We start from the raw sequence: 13,087 nt of genomic DNA on the forward strand, positions 1-13,087 counted from the left end.
ATCGTTGGACCAATTGCATAAAATCATGTGATCTTGTTAAATCTTATTCTTATCAAGTTTTGTTCTTTTCTAAATCTTATTAAGGATGTAAAGTTATTTTTTGCTTTTTACTTTTCTAGTTCACATTATTTTGATGCAATACAAGACTTAGTAAAATATGATGGTTAGACAATACAATCAATCATGGTATATATTATTTGGATATTTTACTTTTCTTAAAATACTCATATTCAACATATATTTTAATAGTCGGTTGAATCTTATCTCGATTGACATGTGCATTGTTGCCAATACAGAAAGACGTGAGTTTAAGTATGCTGAAGCGTATTACCCTTCTATTTATGAGTTGGAGTGAGGGCTATGGGTAATTTTAAATATTGTATCAAAAAAAGCAGATATAATTAGAACTTATAACGAGATTGTTAAAAATATATATAAACAAATGAACCAAATATTTACAAACAAAATAGATTAAAAATATGGTTTAAATTAAAAAAAATTATAAATTAAACAATTTACATTTGTACAATAGATGTTGTAAATTATTTTAAGCACAATTAGGTCAACTTTTGAAGATAGAAACATTTTTTGTGATGTCCCGTTTGTCATTCAACCTCATCATGTTATAAACCCAAGCACCCGACACTGCTCCGATGATCGGCGACGTAACGTATATCCATATTCCTTCGTAATGGTTCGACACAATTGCAGGTCCCAAGCTCCTTGCTGGGTTCATCGATGCTCCGGTGATCGGCCTGTCGAGTAAGATATAATATCATTAGTACGATGAGTGATGGTTCTTAGAATTAACTTTTGGGAGACTTAACTAAATTTTTTTTAAAAAAATGGGATTTAATTAAAATTTTTAAAACTTTTGTGAAATTAATGAAAATTTCCCAGAAAATTAAAAGAGATTAATTAATTTTCAAAAAAAAATTAAAATGCAAAATTTTCAACAAATTTAAACCTAGAAATGAAATTTTCCAAAAATTTTCGGGTTGTGAAATTGCACTTTAGCCCTTCAAAATAAAGAAATTATAAATTAATATATTGTAAAATTGCACTCTAGCTCCCTTAAAAATGAAAAACATTTATTTTTAGTCCCTTCAAAAATGATAAAATTATAAATTAATACATAATAAACCTATATTTTAATCTATAAAAAGATTATAACAAAATCCAGGTCCCGCTAAATTATTTTTTTTCTAAATTCGCCCCTAAAAACCAGAGACCTTTGCTAGAAATATTTTATGAAGAATGCTTAAGGACAAAGCTCATACCCAGCAATCAATACATTAAGCAAAACGGTAGAGCCAATGGCGAGTCCCGCAAGTTCTCCGATCTACATATAAAAACAAATGGTAAATGAAATAAATTACACCATTTCGGATTTTAAAAAGTTAAGTCATTTTGAATTTAGTTTCGTTTCAAATTCGGGTTGTTTTGTATTTAAAGTAACTAAGTCTAGTTTATCTAAGTTTAGGGTTTTTGAGTTTGGGTCAATTTAAAGTTCAAGTTGTTTCAAGTTTAAAGTAATTAGGTCCAATTCATCCAGGATTAAGGTTTTTGAGTTTGGGTATTAGATTTTTGGCTTCTTATGATAAAATTAATTTGGGACAAGTTTTCCATATACATATAGGAATTGGCACGTTTCGATGAAAGAAATGATAAGGTGAATATGGGTGTAGCCTGGTCGGTTCATGCAACTAAAAACTATTTTTTTTTAAATCGAATCGATAGTCAAACCGATCAAGTCACCAGATCAATTAAAAATCATTAAAAATTAAAATTTAAAAACTTAGTCCTATTGACCGGTCGGATCTGGTTCAAACATCCTTGCTAAAAATGAATCACTCTACCGATTTGGTTTTGAACCTTAGCATTTTTATAATGAATAAAAGAAACCATAAGGTATAAGAAAAAAGGTATAAACAAACTTACAGCTCTGTTATCAGTGGCAACACCGGATGCAACAAACATAAGGTAAAAAGTGATAATAAACTCTATCACAAACGCTTGCAAATCCGACCCTTGCGGTGCTGTTCCGGCGAATACATCATCCGGTCCGTTAAATAAAAGCCGAAGTGTCCCGGCCGCCATCGTCGATCCAACAACTTGAGCCGATATATAAAACGGCACCTAATATAACAAAAAACCAAATATCAAATATCAACCATTGGATATGTATGTATATACAATGGTGAATCTGAAGGAGGGCATCCAGGGGCTTGACCTCCAAAAATAAAAAAAAAATTCAGTTTTCTTATAAATAAAGAATCTATAAATTAATATATAGTAAAAATACATTTTAATCCCTTAAAAATGATGGAATTATAAATCAGTACATAATAAATTTATATTTTGATCCATGAAAAAATTATAATTAAATTTCTACCCCATGCATGAATGATGGATAGCAGCACATGCCTGTTTGAGAGGGAAGGTTTTGCAAGTAGCAAAAGCAATGGTGACTGCAGGGTTAAAATGAGCACCCGATATATGACGCAGTGAGTAGACCAACACCATTACAGCTAATCCCCATACTATGGCTATCCCAGGATTTGTAAGCACTTTGTCATTGTTTGTATTCACTACCACTGCTGCACAACCTGCAAATATTAGGAAATATGTGCCTAATACCTCACCCATTACCTGCAAAATTATAAAAAAAAAAAAAACAAAAAACAAAATCTTCATTCATACATACATTCATACTGTTGAGGGGCATTGATTTTTTCGGGAGAAGCCTTCCATCAGATAGTCAATCGGGAGAAGCCTTCCATCAGATAGTCAATCGATCCCTCAATAATCGAAGGTATTCTATCAACAGTCAACTTATAGTGAATGGCTGCCTTGAGAACCTAGTTCACGGAGCCGGGATCACCTCAGCTATACATAGACGCACAGCCACCCACCCCACCGAGGGCAAAACATGGGCTCACATCCCCTTAATGGGTGGCCATGTGCCCACGAACAGTCAAGGTGCTTCCAACTTTGTAAACCAGGTCCTCAAGATACTTTGAAGACTTCTCTCGAAAGATATAACCCCTCCAATATATACATATATATACATACATACATCACCTTTTGCACGAAAGGTATGGAGAAGACCATTTCAGAATCTTTGTTTTTGGATGATGGGGGATGATTATGATTATTGGGTTCATCATAAACATTGAGAACCACATGATTTTCATCGCCACTACAAATTTCATTCATGGTTGCTAAGTTTTGTTGGATAATAGAAACAAAGAAAATCAGTGACACAAAATGCTTTTGTTCTTCAACAACAATTTAAAGGGTATATATATATATATAAGATCCTGTAGATTAACAGTACCATTGACCATTCAACTTTGTTGTTGTAGTTACATATGAGATTATGTAATTATTATCAGAATCCGAATTTATTTTTAAAAAATTTAAATTCAGTTAGATTATTATCGAGTCAAATTTAAATAATTTTATCTAATCAAGTGATTCATATTTAAGTATTCCATTGCTTGATTTTAGGATATATAAAACAACTCTAGGGACAGCATGCAGAGTCCTTAATTCTTAAAAATGAAAAAAAAAATTTCGTTAATTTAAAATGGTATAATAATTTTTTTCAACTCTTGAAAAATTTTATGCCGAACTAATTAGATTCTGACCATATTTAAAATGTAGCACGGGGAATAATTTTTTTTTTCGAGATCCAAATTAGAAGCGTATTTTTACAAATTCAAATATTATAAATTCGAATATTTTAATTACCATCCACAATAATTTCAATACTTTACTAAAATTTCTCAAAAATTTTTACAAATTAAATTTGAACGAATAATCCGAGTCTTAAAAAAATATTATCATTTATCACACATGGACTGTTTCAAGGCGGCTTCAATTAAAATACATGTGAAACAAAAAAGCATGTGATCATCTCAACTAATTATTACAAGGAAAAAAAAAACATGCTTTTTTTTATTAATCTCAATCTTATCTAATTTTATTAAGATTTGAAAAGTAAAATTTCCTTTTTTGTTCACATGATAATGAAGTTATTTTTGCCTTTATTTTTTGTTTACTTTTCTGTTTCTCATAATTTAGATGTAATAATATAAGAGATTGAGAATTTAGTGTGTTAGCCTGATGGCCAGGATGTTTACCGCTCCAAATGTGGTATGAATTTGAGTCACGTTAATCATATTACTGTTAGAGTTTTATTTTCCTCTTGTAATCCACCAAAAAGTAATAATAATATAAGAGATTGGTCCATTAAGATGGTTAGACTTGTAAAAGTTGAGTTTCAACATATGGTTTTATAAGGAATTGGGGTTTTACAAATATTTTATTATTTGGTTAAATTTTGTTATTGGTCATTCTATTAGGTTTAAGTTGTGGATGATTTATTATTGAGATTTGAATGTGACTTGCTCTAGTAATGTTGGTAGCATCCCGTAGCTCAAGTCCGACGATTGAATCAGGTGAAGGGTGTTACACTTTGTATACGGGTCATGAATTCCATATTGTTGATTTAATGGAGTGACATTTTGTAGCGGCTCAACACTTGCTAACTCAGCAAACAACTCAACTGGTTCAACGTTATCAAGCGAGCAATGCAGTGTGATCATAGTCTCCACATCATCATTCTCTACAAGTTGCATCTCCTTATATTTGCACGGATTTGACGAAACTAAAAATTTGTAGAGTAGTTTGGACATCCTCCTTCGAGGCTCCAACAATGCCAAGCGATTTGCATGTAAAACTAGAAATTATTGTCAATATATAGGCACATAATTATACATAATAGTAAAATAAAATGAAATTATGTAAAAAATAATTACAAACTAATATTATCAACTCAAACTTGATTTCGGAAATGAAAAGCAAATATTCTTAATCTTCAATCTTGATTTCGAATAGATTTAGGAACCCAAGTTTGAGACTTTTGTCATTGTTTCAAACTTAAGATTTTTTCCCCTCTCGTTTTATTTCAGAACGGATAAATAATAACAGATTTGTTTTTCTTATTGGGGAGCGGGTTTAAAATACAAAATTTGATGCGGCCACCCTATCAAGTGGTACCACTGTTGCGATTTGACTCACCGGCACACATCCTAACATGCCAACTTTTTTTAAAAAAAATTTTGAATCAGTGACACCAATATTTTAGGTGGCATCATGTAAAATAAATTTCAATTGTTTCAAACTTTCTACTTTTGAAATGGATATATTTAGAAGTGTTCAAACATCGGTTAAAACCGAATTAACCAGTCGAACTGATCTAATTCGATTAATCAGTCAGTAGCCAAACTTAGTTCGGCCGGAGGTCGGTTAAGGATTTTCTAAAATTTCGATTATCAATTAATTCGATTTGAAATCGGATAATTAATCGAACTTAATAATATATATTGTGTTAATTTCAAGACTTAGGTAGCGTTTTTAATTATCTAGTATTAAAAGACAATATTTTGGTTAATTTGATTAATTCAGTTAACTTTCAAAACAAAAACATATATTTAGGTTAATTTCAATGTATTTTTTATATGTTTTATACTTAATTTAATCAAAACAAAAAAAAACATATAAATTTCAGTAAATTCGATTAACTGATCGAATTAACCGAAGTATTTCGGTTCGATTAACAATTAAAAGATTATACAATTCAATTAATTCGATTAATGCCAATTCGATTCAACTGATCATTTAAACACCCCTAGACATATTTACGGGATCCCCATTAATAGAATTAAATCTTATTCCATAATATTTACATGAAATTCTTCATTTTTATTCTTAAGCAAATCCCTGAGAGGGCTTAGTTGATCCAAAAATTCATTTATTCTTCCAATTTTTCAATACATTATATTTCGAATAATACGAGTGAAACCTATTAATACAAGTTGATACCGACTAAATTTATATCAAAATGGAACCTAAATTTTCTTGTTTCGATTTACGAGACATTTTGACTAATTCGGAATTGACTCCCCTGCAATAAAACCCTAAGAAAAGATGCTCCTTACTCTAGCCATAGCACCATTATTTTCTTTCTTGAACTCCTATATGCACCATGTGAAAAGTGAGACATGATTAGGGGTGGAGTCCTACTGTCAAGCTTGAGCTCGACTTAAAATTTGAAATTCGATATTCAACTCAAGTTCGATTGAACATCTTTTTTTAAGCTTAAGCTTTGTTTAAGATATAACGAATCATTCAAGTTTGAGCTTAATTAAGTTCATTACCAATTTTTTACCCAAACTCCATATATATTAAAATTAATATCTAATTTAATAATATAAAAATATAAAAAAAAAACTGGATAAGATTTACGAACTACCCTAGTAAAGTATTACTAAATTTGAATTCGACAACATCAAATGGCTACATAGATCTACAGAAACATCATAAGCCAAAAAGACTTGAAATCAGGCTCTAAAGCAAAGTGTAAGAGAATTCTATTAAGTGTAGAACAGCTTTTAAACCCCCCAAAATTCATCAAATTTCCACTAAAACCCCCCAAAATTTTAAATCAATTCAAAAGCATCCACATAAAATCACCAAATCAAACAGTACAAAAATTTCAAAAAAACATATCATAAATCAGATCAAATTCATTCACAAATAAACTAAAATCGAATATCAATTACAAAGAAAAACCTGTTGAGGCAATCGCCAAGCTTCAGCTTTTTTAAAGCACATATCATCAAGAGCTTCACTACGACACCATCGACACTTTGGGTTTTGTAAACACTGAGATCTCGACACCCTTTCGCCACAATTAGGGATCTGGTTCATCTTGTTGTTCCTTTGAGAAGCTAATAGAATACGGCGCCGTAAAGAGATTGATGGGTCTTTGCCATTGATGATGATGGTGTCGATTGATGATGATAATGAGGGTTGGGTTAGAGTTGATAATAGAAGGAAAAGAATTGGGAAAAAGAGGGGAATTTTAGAGCTTGGTTTCGTTTCCATGGCCGAGATTCAAGGCAAATTTGGGTGCTTTGAAAACAAAAAAAGATGTCTTTTTGGGGGATTTTTTTTATTATTTGTCTGAATCTTGGAAGTTTGATCCTTTGGGTGTTTAGAATTTGGTGGATTTCTATTAGAGGTCCCTATATTATAGGAAGCTGATCAAATTAGTTTCCTTACTAATAAGTGATTTAATTTAGAGCCCCTTTGGATGGGTGTTTACCTTCAGCTAAGGGTGAAGGTAGAAAATTCTTTTAGGGGAGGCCGAAATTGAATTTTAATTTTTATGATAGTAAAAATATAATTTCACCATTTGAATAGTCTATATCTTTATAATTTTTAAATGATTAAATTAAATTTATATTATTTTTAGGGGGCCAAAAGGTAATTTTATCTTTACTAATTTAAAATTTTAAAAAATTTAAAGTCACACTATTATGAAAAGTTATAAAATGGTCACTCAACTATGATTTTTTTCATTCTTTGTCACCTAATTATGAAAAGTTACAAAATGGTCACCCAACTTCAATTTTGTCTTTTTTATCACCAACTGGCTTACGAGAAGGAAACTCCAAAAGTCCAAGATAATTGGGTGACTAAAAAATATAAAATTGAATAGTTGAGTGATTATTTTGTAACTTTTTATAGCTGAGTGACCAAAAAAGAAGAAAAAATATGGTTGGACAACCAATTTGTAACATTTCATAGTTGAGTGACCAAAGAGGAAAAAAAAATCACAGTTGGGTGACTACTAATGTAGGGCCCCTCTGTAACGATACTATAGTGTGAGATAAAAAAAAACCAAATAAACGCAAGGAAGCTAAACTTCCATCCAAAGGAACTCGTAGTTTACCCTAAAACAATCAAATAATGTCAAATCGTAATATAGTTAACATCAACTGGTTAAAAAATATAATTTATAGTTTAACAGAATTAACAATTTTAAAGTTTTTATAATTATGTAAAATAAAATATTTTATTTGTAATTGAACTTCAATAATTTTCAAGACATTTTTATACCGTAAACATTAATGCTATTACAACTAGGGCTTATTTGAATCTTTTAAGAGTATAGGGATGAAACTGATCCATTTAATAATAAAATAACTAATTTGATCCGATCTCTATTATACACGAAACTACTAATTACTTTAATCCATAGAATTTTGGTTTAATATAAACAAGATAGGCCATTAAACTATTAATAATTTTATATTTTAGTTATTTAAATTTAAAAAATTACAAAATGGTCCTTTTTAACTTAGAGTGGATAATACAAGGAAGAGAATTGGGAAAGAGAAGGGAATTTTATAGGCGAGATTCAAGGGAAATTTGGGTGCTTTCAAAAAAATCATGTCATTTTGAGGTGACTTCTTTTATTTGTCTGAATCTTGCAAGTTTGATCCTTTGGGTGTTAAGAATATTGGGTAAATTGCATTCAAGTTTATTAAAACTACTAGTAAATTTATGTTTTGGTCATTTAACTTTAAAAAGGTCACTAAATTATTTGAAAGTTTTCATTAAAGTTAAATTACATTATTTGTTAGCATCACCTACACTAATCGAAAGTTTTTGTTCTCATTCTCTTTTATAGTTTAGGTTTTTTTTTTATGAAACAATTTTGAATATTACAAATCTGTGAACTAAAGTTCAAACAGTTTTCTTCTTTGATCTCCGACACTAACCGTCAAATCAACTTCGATCTAAGGTATATTCTTTTACTTGTTGATGGATATTTAATTTTTTTGCGTATAATTGTAAATTTAGTTCATATTCTCCAATTGGATCATTCTAAGTCCCTATACTTTTTCGAACTATGAAATTTCAATCTTTACACATCAAAATTTGGAAATAGCAGAACTTAACTTAATGAATTTAACAATTATTGTTTGGTGATGACTGATTTTAAAATTTAAAAAGTATAGGGACTAAATCCATATATTTTGTAAACTACAGGTATTAATAACGAAGTTTACCCTAAAATATTCATATATTTGAGTAAATTGTCATTTAGATGCTGCCTGCAAACGTAACGTCGAAAAGAAAGAACTCCAAGTTTTGAAGGCAGCTTTCAATGAATTTAATGAATTAATTTATAATATTTCTCTTATAAATAAGCTTAGTCTTTTCTTCTTCTTTCGCTTCAATTACTGTTTTTCACTGTAAATAATTTATTGTTCATACCCTTCATTTGCTAAATAATTTTTAATTTAATTCAATCACTTCAAATGGAGGGCTCCAATCAAAATTCGGGCTCTGATTCTGGGGTTTCTTCTCTTTCCCTAAGCGATGATACCGTTAATCGGAGCTCCAACTCGGTAAGTCTTTGAAATTGTTTCTATTTTTATTGAATTAATCGAATAATCATTGAATGTAGAAAGTTAGGGTTCTTAATTTTGATTTTGATTTTTCCTGCTCCCTTTTGATCTTTTGAATTATGGGTTTATATTAATTGTTAATTTCATGCCCGTGAATTAAAAAAAATGCATTTCCCCCTTAAAATTCAAAGTTTTGGGGATTTTTATGATTTGGGTTTTTTACGAATATTTGCTTGTTTCCCATTCATGTTGATGTTAGGGTTTTGAGAGTGAAGTAGAAAGTTGGGGTTTTAAATTTTGGTTTTGTTTTCCTGCTGCCTTTTGATCTTTTGAATTATGGGTCTGTTTTTATTGTTAATTTCATTCTCATTATCAATAAAAAAAAAAGCTTTTTTTTCCCTTGAAAATTCAAAGTTTTGGGGACTTTTCTGATTAGAGTATTCTAATGTTAATATTAGGGTTTTGATAATCAAGGAGTTAATGTTTATGGAGAATATGATAATGGGTTATCAATGCCAACCAACACTGTGGAGGACTTGAATGAGGAAAAAGAAGAAGAAAAAGAACCAAGGACCAGCCATCAAAAAATGGGAAAGTACTTCTTTTACGACTCCCCCCTTGTTGAGGATACCGGAGTATGGATACCGGTCTCTGTTCCACCAATGCTCGAAAGCGATCGCGAACAATGGGCCAAAGGTTTTCATTCCAATGGAGGTTATTTCCCTGAAGGTGACATGGGGTGGGGTGAGTTTTTGAGTGAAGAGAAGGAGTTGACTATGTGGGATGTGATCGTCGAGATGATACTCGCTGCCCGTGGGAAAGTCAACGCTTTAGCTTCTGGTGATATTCAACGATGTGGAGTTTCGTGGTTATCGAGTCATTTGCTTGAGCAAGCTTGGCAAGAGATGGCTCAGACACTAAACGAAGTGAATTTAGGTAACGTGAAGGAAATTCTCGATGCGGAACCGCCAAAGTGGTTGGCTGACAGTGCGGCTTCTGCTTGTATGCTGTGTGGTGTGAGGTTTCACCCGATCATGTGTTCAAGACACCATTGTAGGTTTTGTGGAGGAATATTTTGCGGTGAGTGTTCTAAAGGAAGGAGTTTAATGCCCCAAAAGTTTCGTGTAACAGACCCGCAACGTGTCTGCGATGTATGCTGTGTGCGGCTTGAATCGGTCCAGCCATACTTGATGGACCAGGCTAGTAATGCTGCTCAGCTGCCGACACACGATTTGACTGACTTGAGTACTTTGAGATCTTGGGTTAATTTCCCCTGGGGACAGTCTATGGAACATGAAATTTATAAGGCAACAAATACGATTCGGGGTTACATTACTAAGGTAAGAATCGAGCTTTGAGGTTTACATTTCATTGATTAATCGTTAACTAGTAAACCTTTATTGTTCATTTCATACTTGGAATTCTCATTGAAATTATACATAGCTTTTCTGAATTCTTACCGTTTTCTCTTTCACCGGACAGGTTGGTTCATTGAAACCTGAGAAATCCATTCCTGATTCTATTCTCCGAGATGCAAAAGGTCTTGCCATAATCTCTGTTATGAAAGTCGGTGTCATGGTTACATACAATATCGGTACGGGACTTGTGATTGCTCGTAGAGAGGACGACTCCTGGTCTCCACCCTCTGCCATTTCCTCATTCGGTTTGGGATGGGGAGCTCAGGTAGTTTTCAATCATATCTTAAACCGATTGAATATATTACGGAACAAAATCAACTGGGATATGTGTATGGTGGGATGCAACGAGCCAATCTCATGAAGTTAATCGTTTTTCACTATCTTTCCTAACTATTAAGGGTTACATCTGCAGGCTGGGGGAGAATTGACGGATTTTATTATAATCTTGAGAACGAATGATGCTGTTAAGACTTTTAGCGGCAATGCACATCTTTCTATTGGAGCTGGTGTAAGTGCTGCCGTTGGTATTGTTGGACGGACTGTAGAAGCAGATGTACGAGCCGGCGATGGTGGTTATGCTGCTTGTTATACATACAGCTGTAGTAAAGGTATCGTCTCATCCTCTCCTTTTAAACATAATTGAATTTGGTTTGGTTGCATATTTGTCTTAGTGATCTTTTAGGACCTGTCATGGTATCATGTCAAATATCGACATAAATAATGTTGTCTATCAGCTATATGACGAAAAAAGTACCATGGAGACCCCTGTACTAAGAATCGGATTGCATTTTGCCCTCTCTAAAAAATGGTCAAATTAATCATTTTATGTTAGATCAAAGAGCAAACTGGTCCTTCTATTGAAAATCTCATCTATTACTACGGTTAAAAACTAATCTTTTATGTTAGCATGATGTACATGTGGCACGTCACATGTCACTATTTGGTTAATCCATCTTACACGCCAATTGTTAACTGCAAAAATGGATGAAATTTTAAACAGAAAGAATAAATTTACTTTTTTATTTAACGTACAAGGACTAATATGCTCATTTTTTTAGTTGAAGGAGTAAAATTCAATCTTACTTCTAGTACAGGAGCTTTCATGGTACTGTTATCAACCGTTGACTTGAACTCTTTTAATCTCGCACGGTTGTCTAAAGTTCAAGATCAATGATTGCATTGTTGAGTATAGTCAGTTGAATATGTAGGTGCTTTTGTTGGATGTTCACTCAAAGGGACTGTTGTTACAACACGGGGACGAGAGAATGCCCGATTTTACGGCAGCCAGTCAATAACTGCAACCGATATACTTCTCGGGTCCATGCCTCGGCCACCTGCCGCCGCCATTCTTTACCGTGCGCTTTCTGATCTATATAACACACTAAGTTAAGTGCCAGAAGTTGGAAATCGAACTAATCGCTTTGGTATTCGGTATAAAGAAGAGACAATGGAGCATGAACCTTGGTATCATATGTACATTCTCTGTAAATCACCTATCATTCTTTGCCTGTTTAAAAGTTTATATTGATGGATTGTTGTATGGGGGTTCTTGGTCTTTCGAAAGGGAAGGACCCAGACCTGGACCCGGACCCGGACCTAGATGGGGAAATGTTGAATGAAAATGGAAATGATTGGTAGATAAGAAACCGGAAAAACTCGACTTGTTAATATGATGTATATGATGAAGAATATTCAGATATTGTATAGATTTAGACACATTTGTGCTGTTAATGTTAGGTAACTATTTTCGGGAATTCATTACTTCTCTTAAGATTTTATTTCACCATAAAAAGTCAACAACAGAAAAGTCAAAAGTCAACATCAAAAAATGATTTGAATTCATAATTATTCAAATTAGAAATGATTCAAACAAATCTGTTGAATTTAAAATGATTTGAATTAAAATGCTCGATTGATAAATAAGTTGAACTCAAAATGATTGAATCCCTAAAATTTAAAACAAATCCAATTTAATAAATGAACACATTATACACCCTTTTGCAATAAAAGTATTCGTAAAAGCCCTTGTATTAGGTGTCAGATTGTATTTTATACTCTTTATTCAAAATATTAGTAAATTAGTCCATGTACATTATATCAAAGAGTAAATTAATTTCCGTGTCTCATTAAAGGAAATATTCGGGTATTTATACATATTATCAATGTTCATGATTTGACTCCAATGTTCATTGACTTGATCCTGCTATTCATAGGATTGATATTCAGAGCAGGTATCGGGTATGCTGGACATGTGTACCGTTCTAGGTCGCTTGCTAGACCTCGCAGCCCCTTACATATGAACTCATTGGATATATGCGGATTGAGACCGCGAACTCCCCTTGACTCGTGCGAGCTGATACCGCGAGCTCCCATGACTATCCTCTTGCTGTACATCTC

At 32.4% G+C, this 13,087-nt stretch overlaps 2 protein-coding genes across 4 annotated transcripts; one reads left to right on the top strand and one right to left on the bottom strand.

Annotated features, from left to right (window-relative positions):
• Positions 1-467: 467 nt before the first annotated feature.
• On the bottom strand, positions 468-3,282 carry LOC107961529 (aquaporin NIP1-2). Of its 2 annotated transcripts, XM_016897641.2 has the most exons (5): positions 3,085-3,281; positions 2,428-2,652; positions 1,942-2,139; positions 1,281-1,342; positions 468-755 (listed from the first exon to the last, which is right to left on the bottom strand). In XM_016897641.2, the coding sequence occupies exons 1-5, from the start codon at positions 3,217-3,219 to the stop codon at positions 563-565; spliced, it is 813 nt and encodes a 270-aa protein (XP_016753130.2). In that variant the 5' UTR covers positions 3,220-3,281; the 3' UTR covers positions 468-562. The 2 variants fall into 2 exon arrangements, with proteins under 2 accessions (XP_016753130.2, XP_040972325.1); XM_041116391.1 differs by lacking the exon at positions 1,281-1,342 and having other exon boundaries at positions 3,085-3,282.
• A 5,686-nt stretch (positions 3,283-8,968) lies between these two features.
• Positions 8,969-12,406, top strand: LOC107960243 (uncharacterized). Of its 2 annotated transcripts, none has more exons than XM_041116393.1 (5): positions 8,969-9,272; positions 9,731-10,612; positions 10,755-10,955; positions 11,103-11,298; positions 11,749-11,892. In XM_041116393.1, exons 1-5 carry the CDS (start codon positions 9,183-9,185, stop codon positions 11,862-11,864), a joined length of 1,485 nt encoding a protein of 494 aa, XP_040972327.1. In that variant the 5' UTR covers positions 8,969-9,182; the 3' UTR covers positions 11,865-11,892. The 2 variants fall into 2 exon arrangements, with proteins under 2 accessions (XP_040972327.1, XP_040972326.1); XM_041116392.1 differs by lacking the exon at positions 11,749-11,892 and adding an exon at positions 11,899-12,406 and having other exon boundaries at positions 8,973-9,272.
• Positions 12,407-13,087: the final 681 nt, after the last annotated feature.

Source organism: Gossypium hirsutum, chromosome A06, assembly GCF_007990345.1.
Source record: "Gossypium hirsutum isolate 1008001.06 chromosome A06, Gossypium_hirsutum_v2.1, whole genome shotgun sequence".
In the NCBI taxonomy this organism is placed as follows: domain Eukaryota; kingdom Viridiplantae; phylum Streptophyta; class Magnoliopsida; order Malvales; family Malvaceae; genus Gossypium; species Gossypium hirsutum.

Coding starts and splice junctions, on each gene's coding strand:
- LOC107961529 (XM_016897641.2), bottom strand. CDS start 3,219: ATGAATGAAATTTGTAGTGGCGATGAAAATCATGTGGTTCTCAATGTT. Junction 1,343..1,941: donor TTGCCACTGATAACAGAGCT/GTAAGTTTGTTT, acceptor TTTTATATGTAG/ATCGGAGAACTTGCGGGACT. Junction 756..1,280: donor CTTAATGTATTGATTGCTGG/GTATGAGCTTTG, acceptor CTTACTCGACAG/GCCGATCACCGGAGCATCGA.
- LOC107960243 (XM_041116392.1), top strand. CDS start 9,183: ATGGAGGGCTCCAATCAAAATTCGGGCTCTGATTCTGGGGTTTCTTCT. Junction 10,613..10,754: donor TTCGGGGTTACATTACTAAG/GTAAGAATCGAG, acceptor TTCACCGGACAG/GTTGGTTCATTGAAACCTGA. Junction 11,299..11,898: donor TACATACAGCTGTAGTAAAG/GTATCGTCTCAT, acceptor TTGAATATGTAG/GTGCTTTTGTTGGATGTTCA.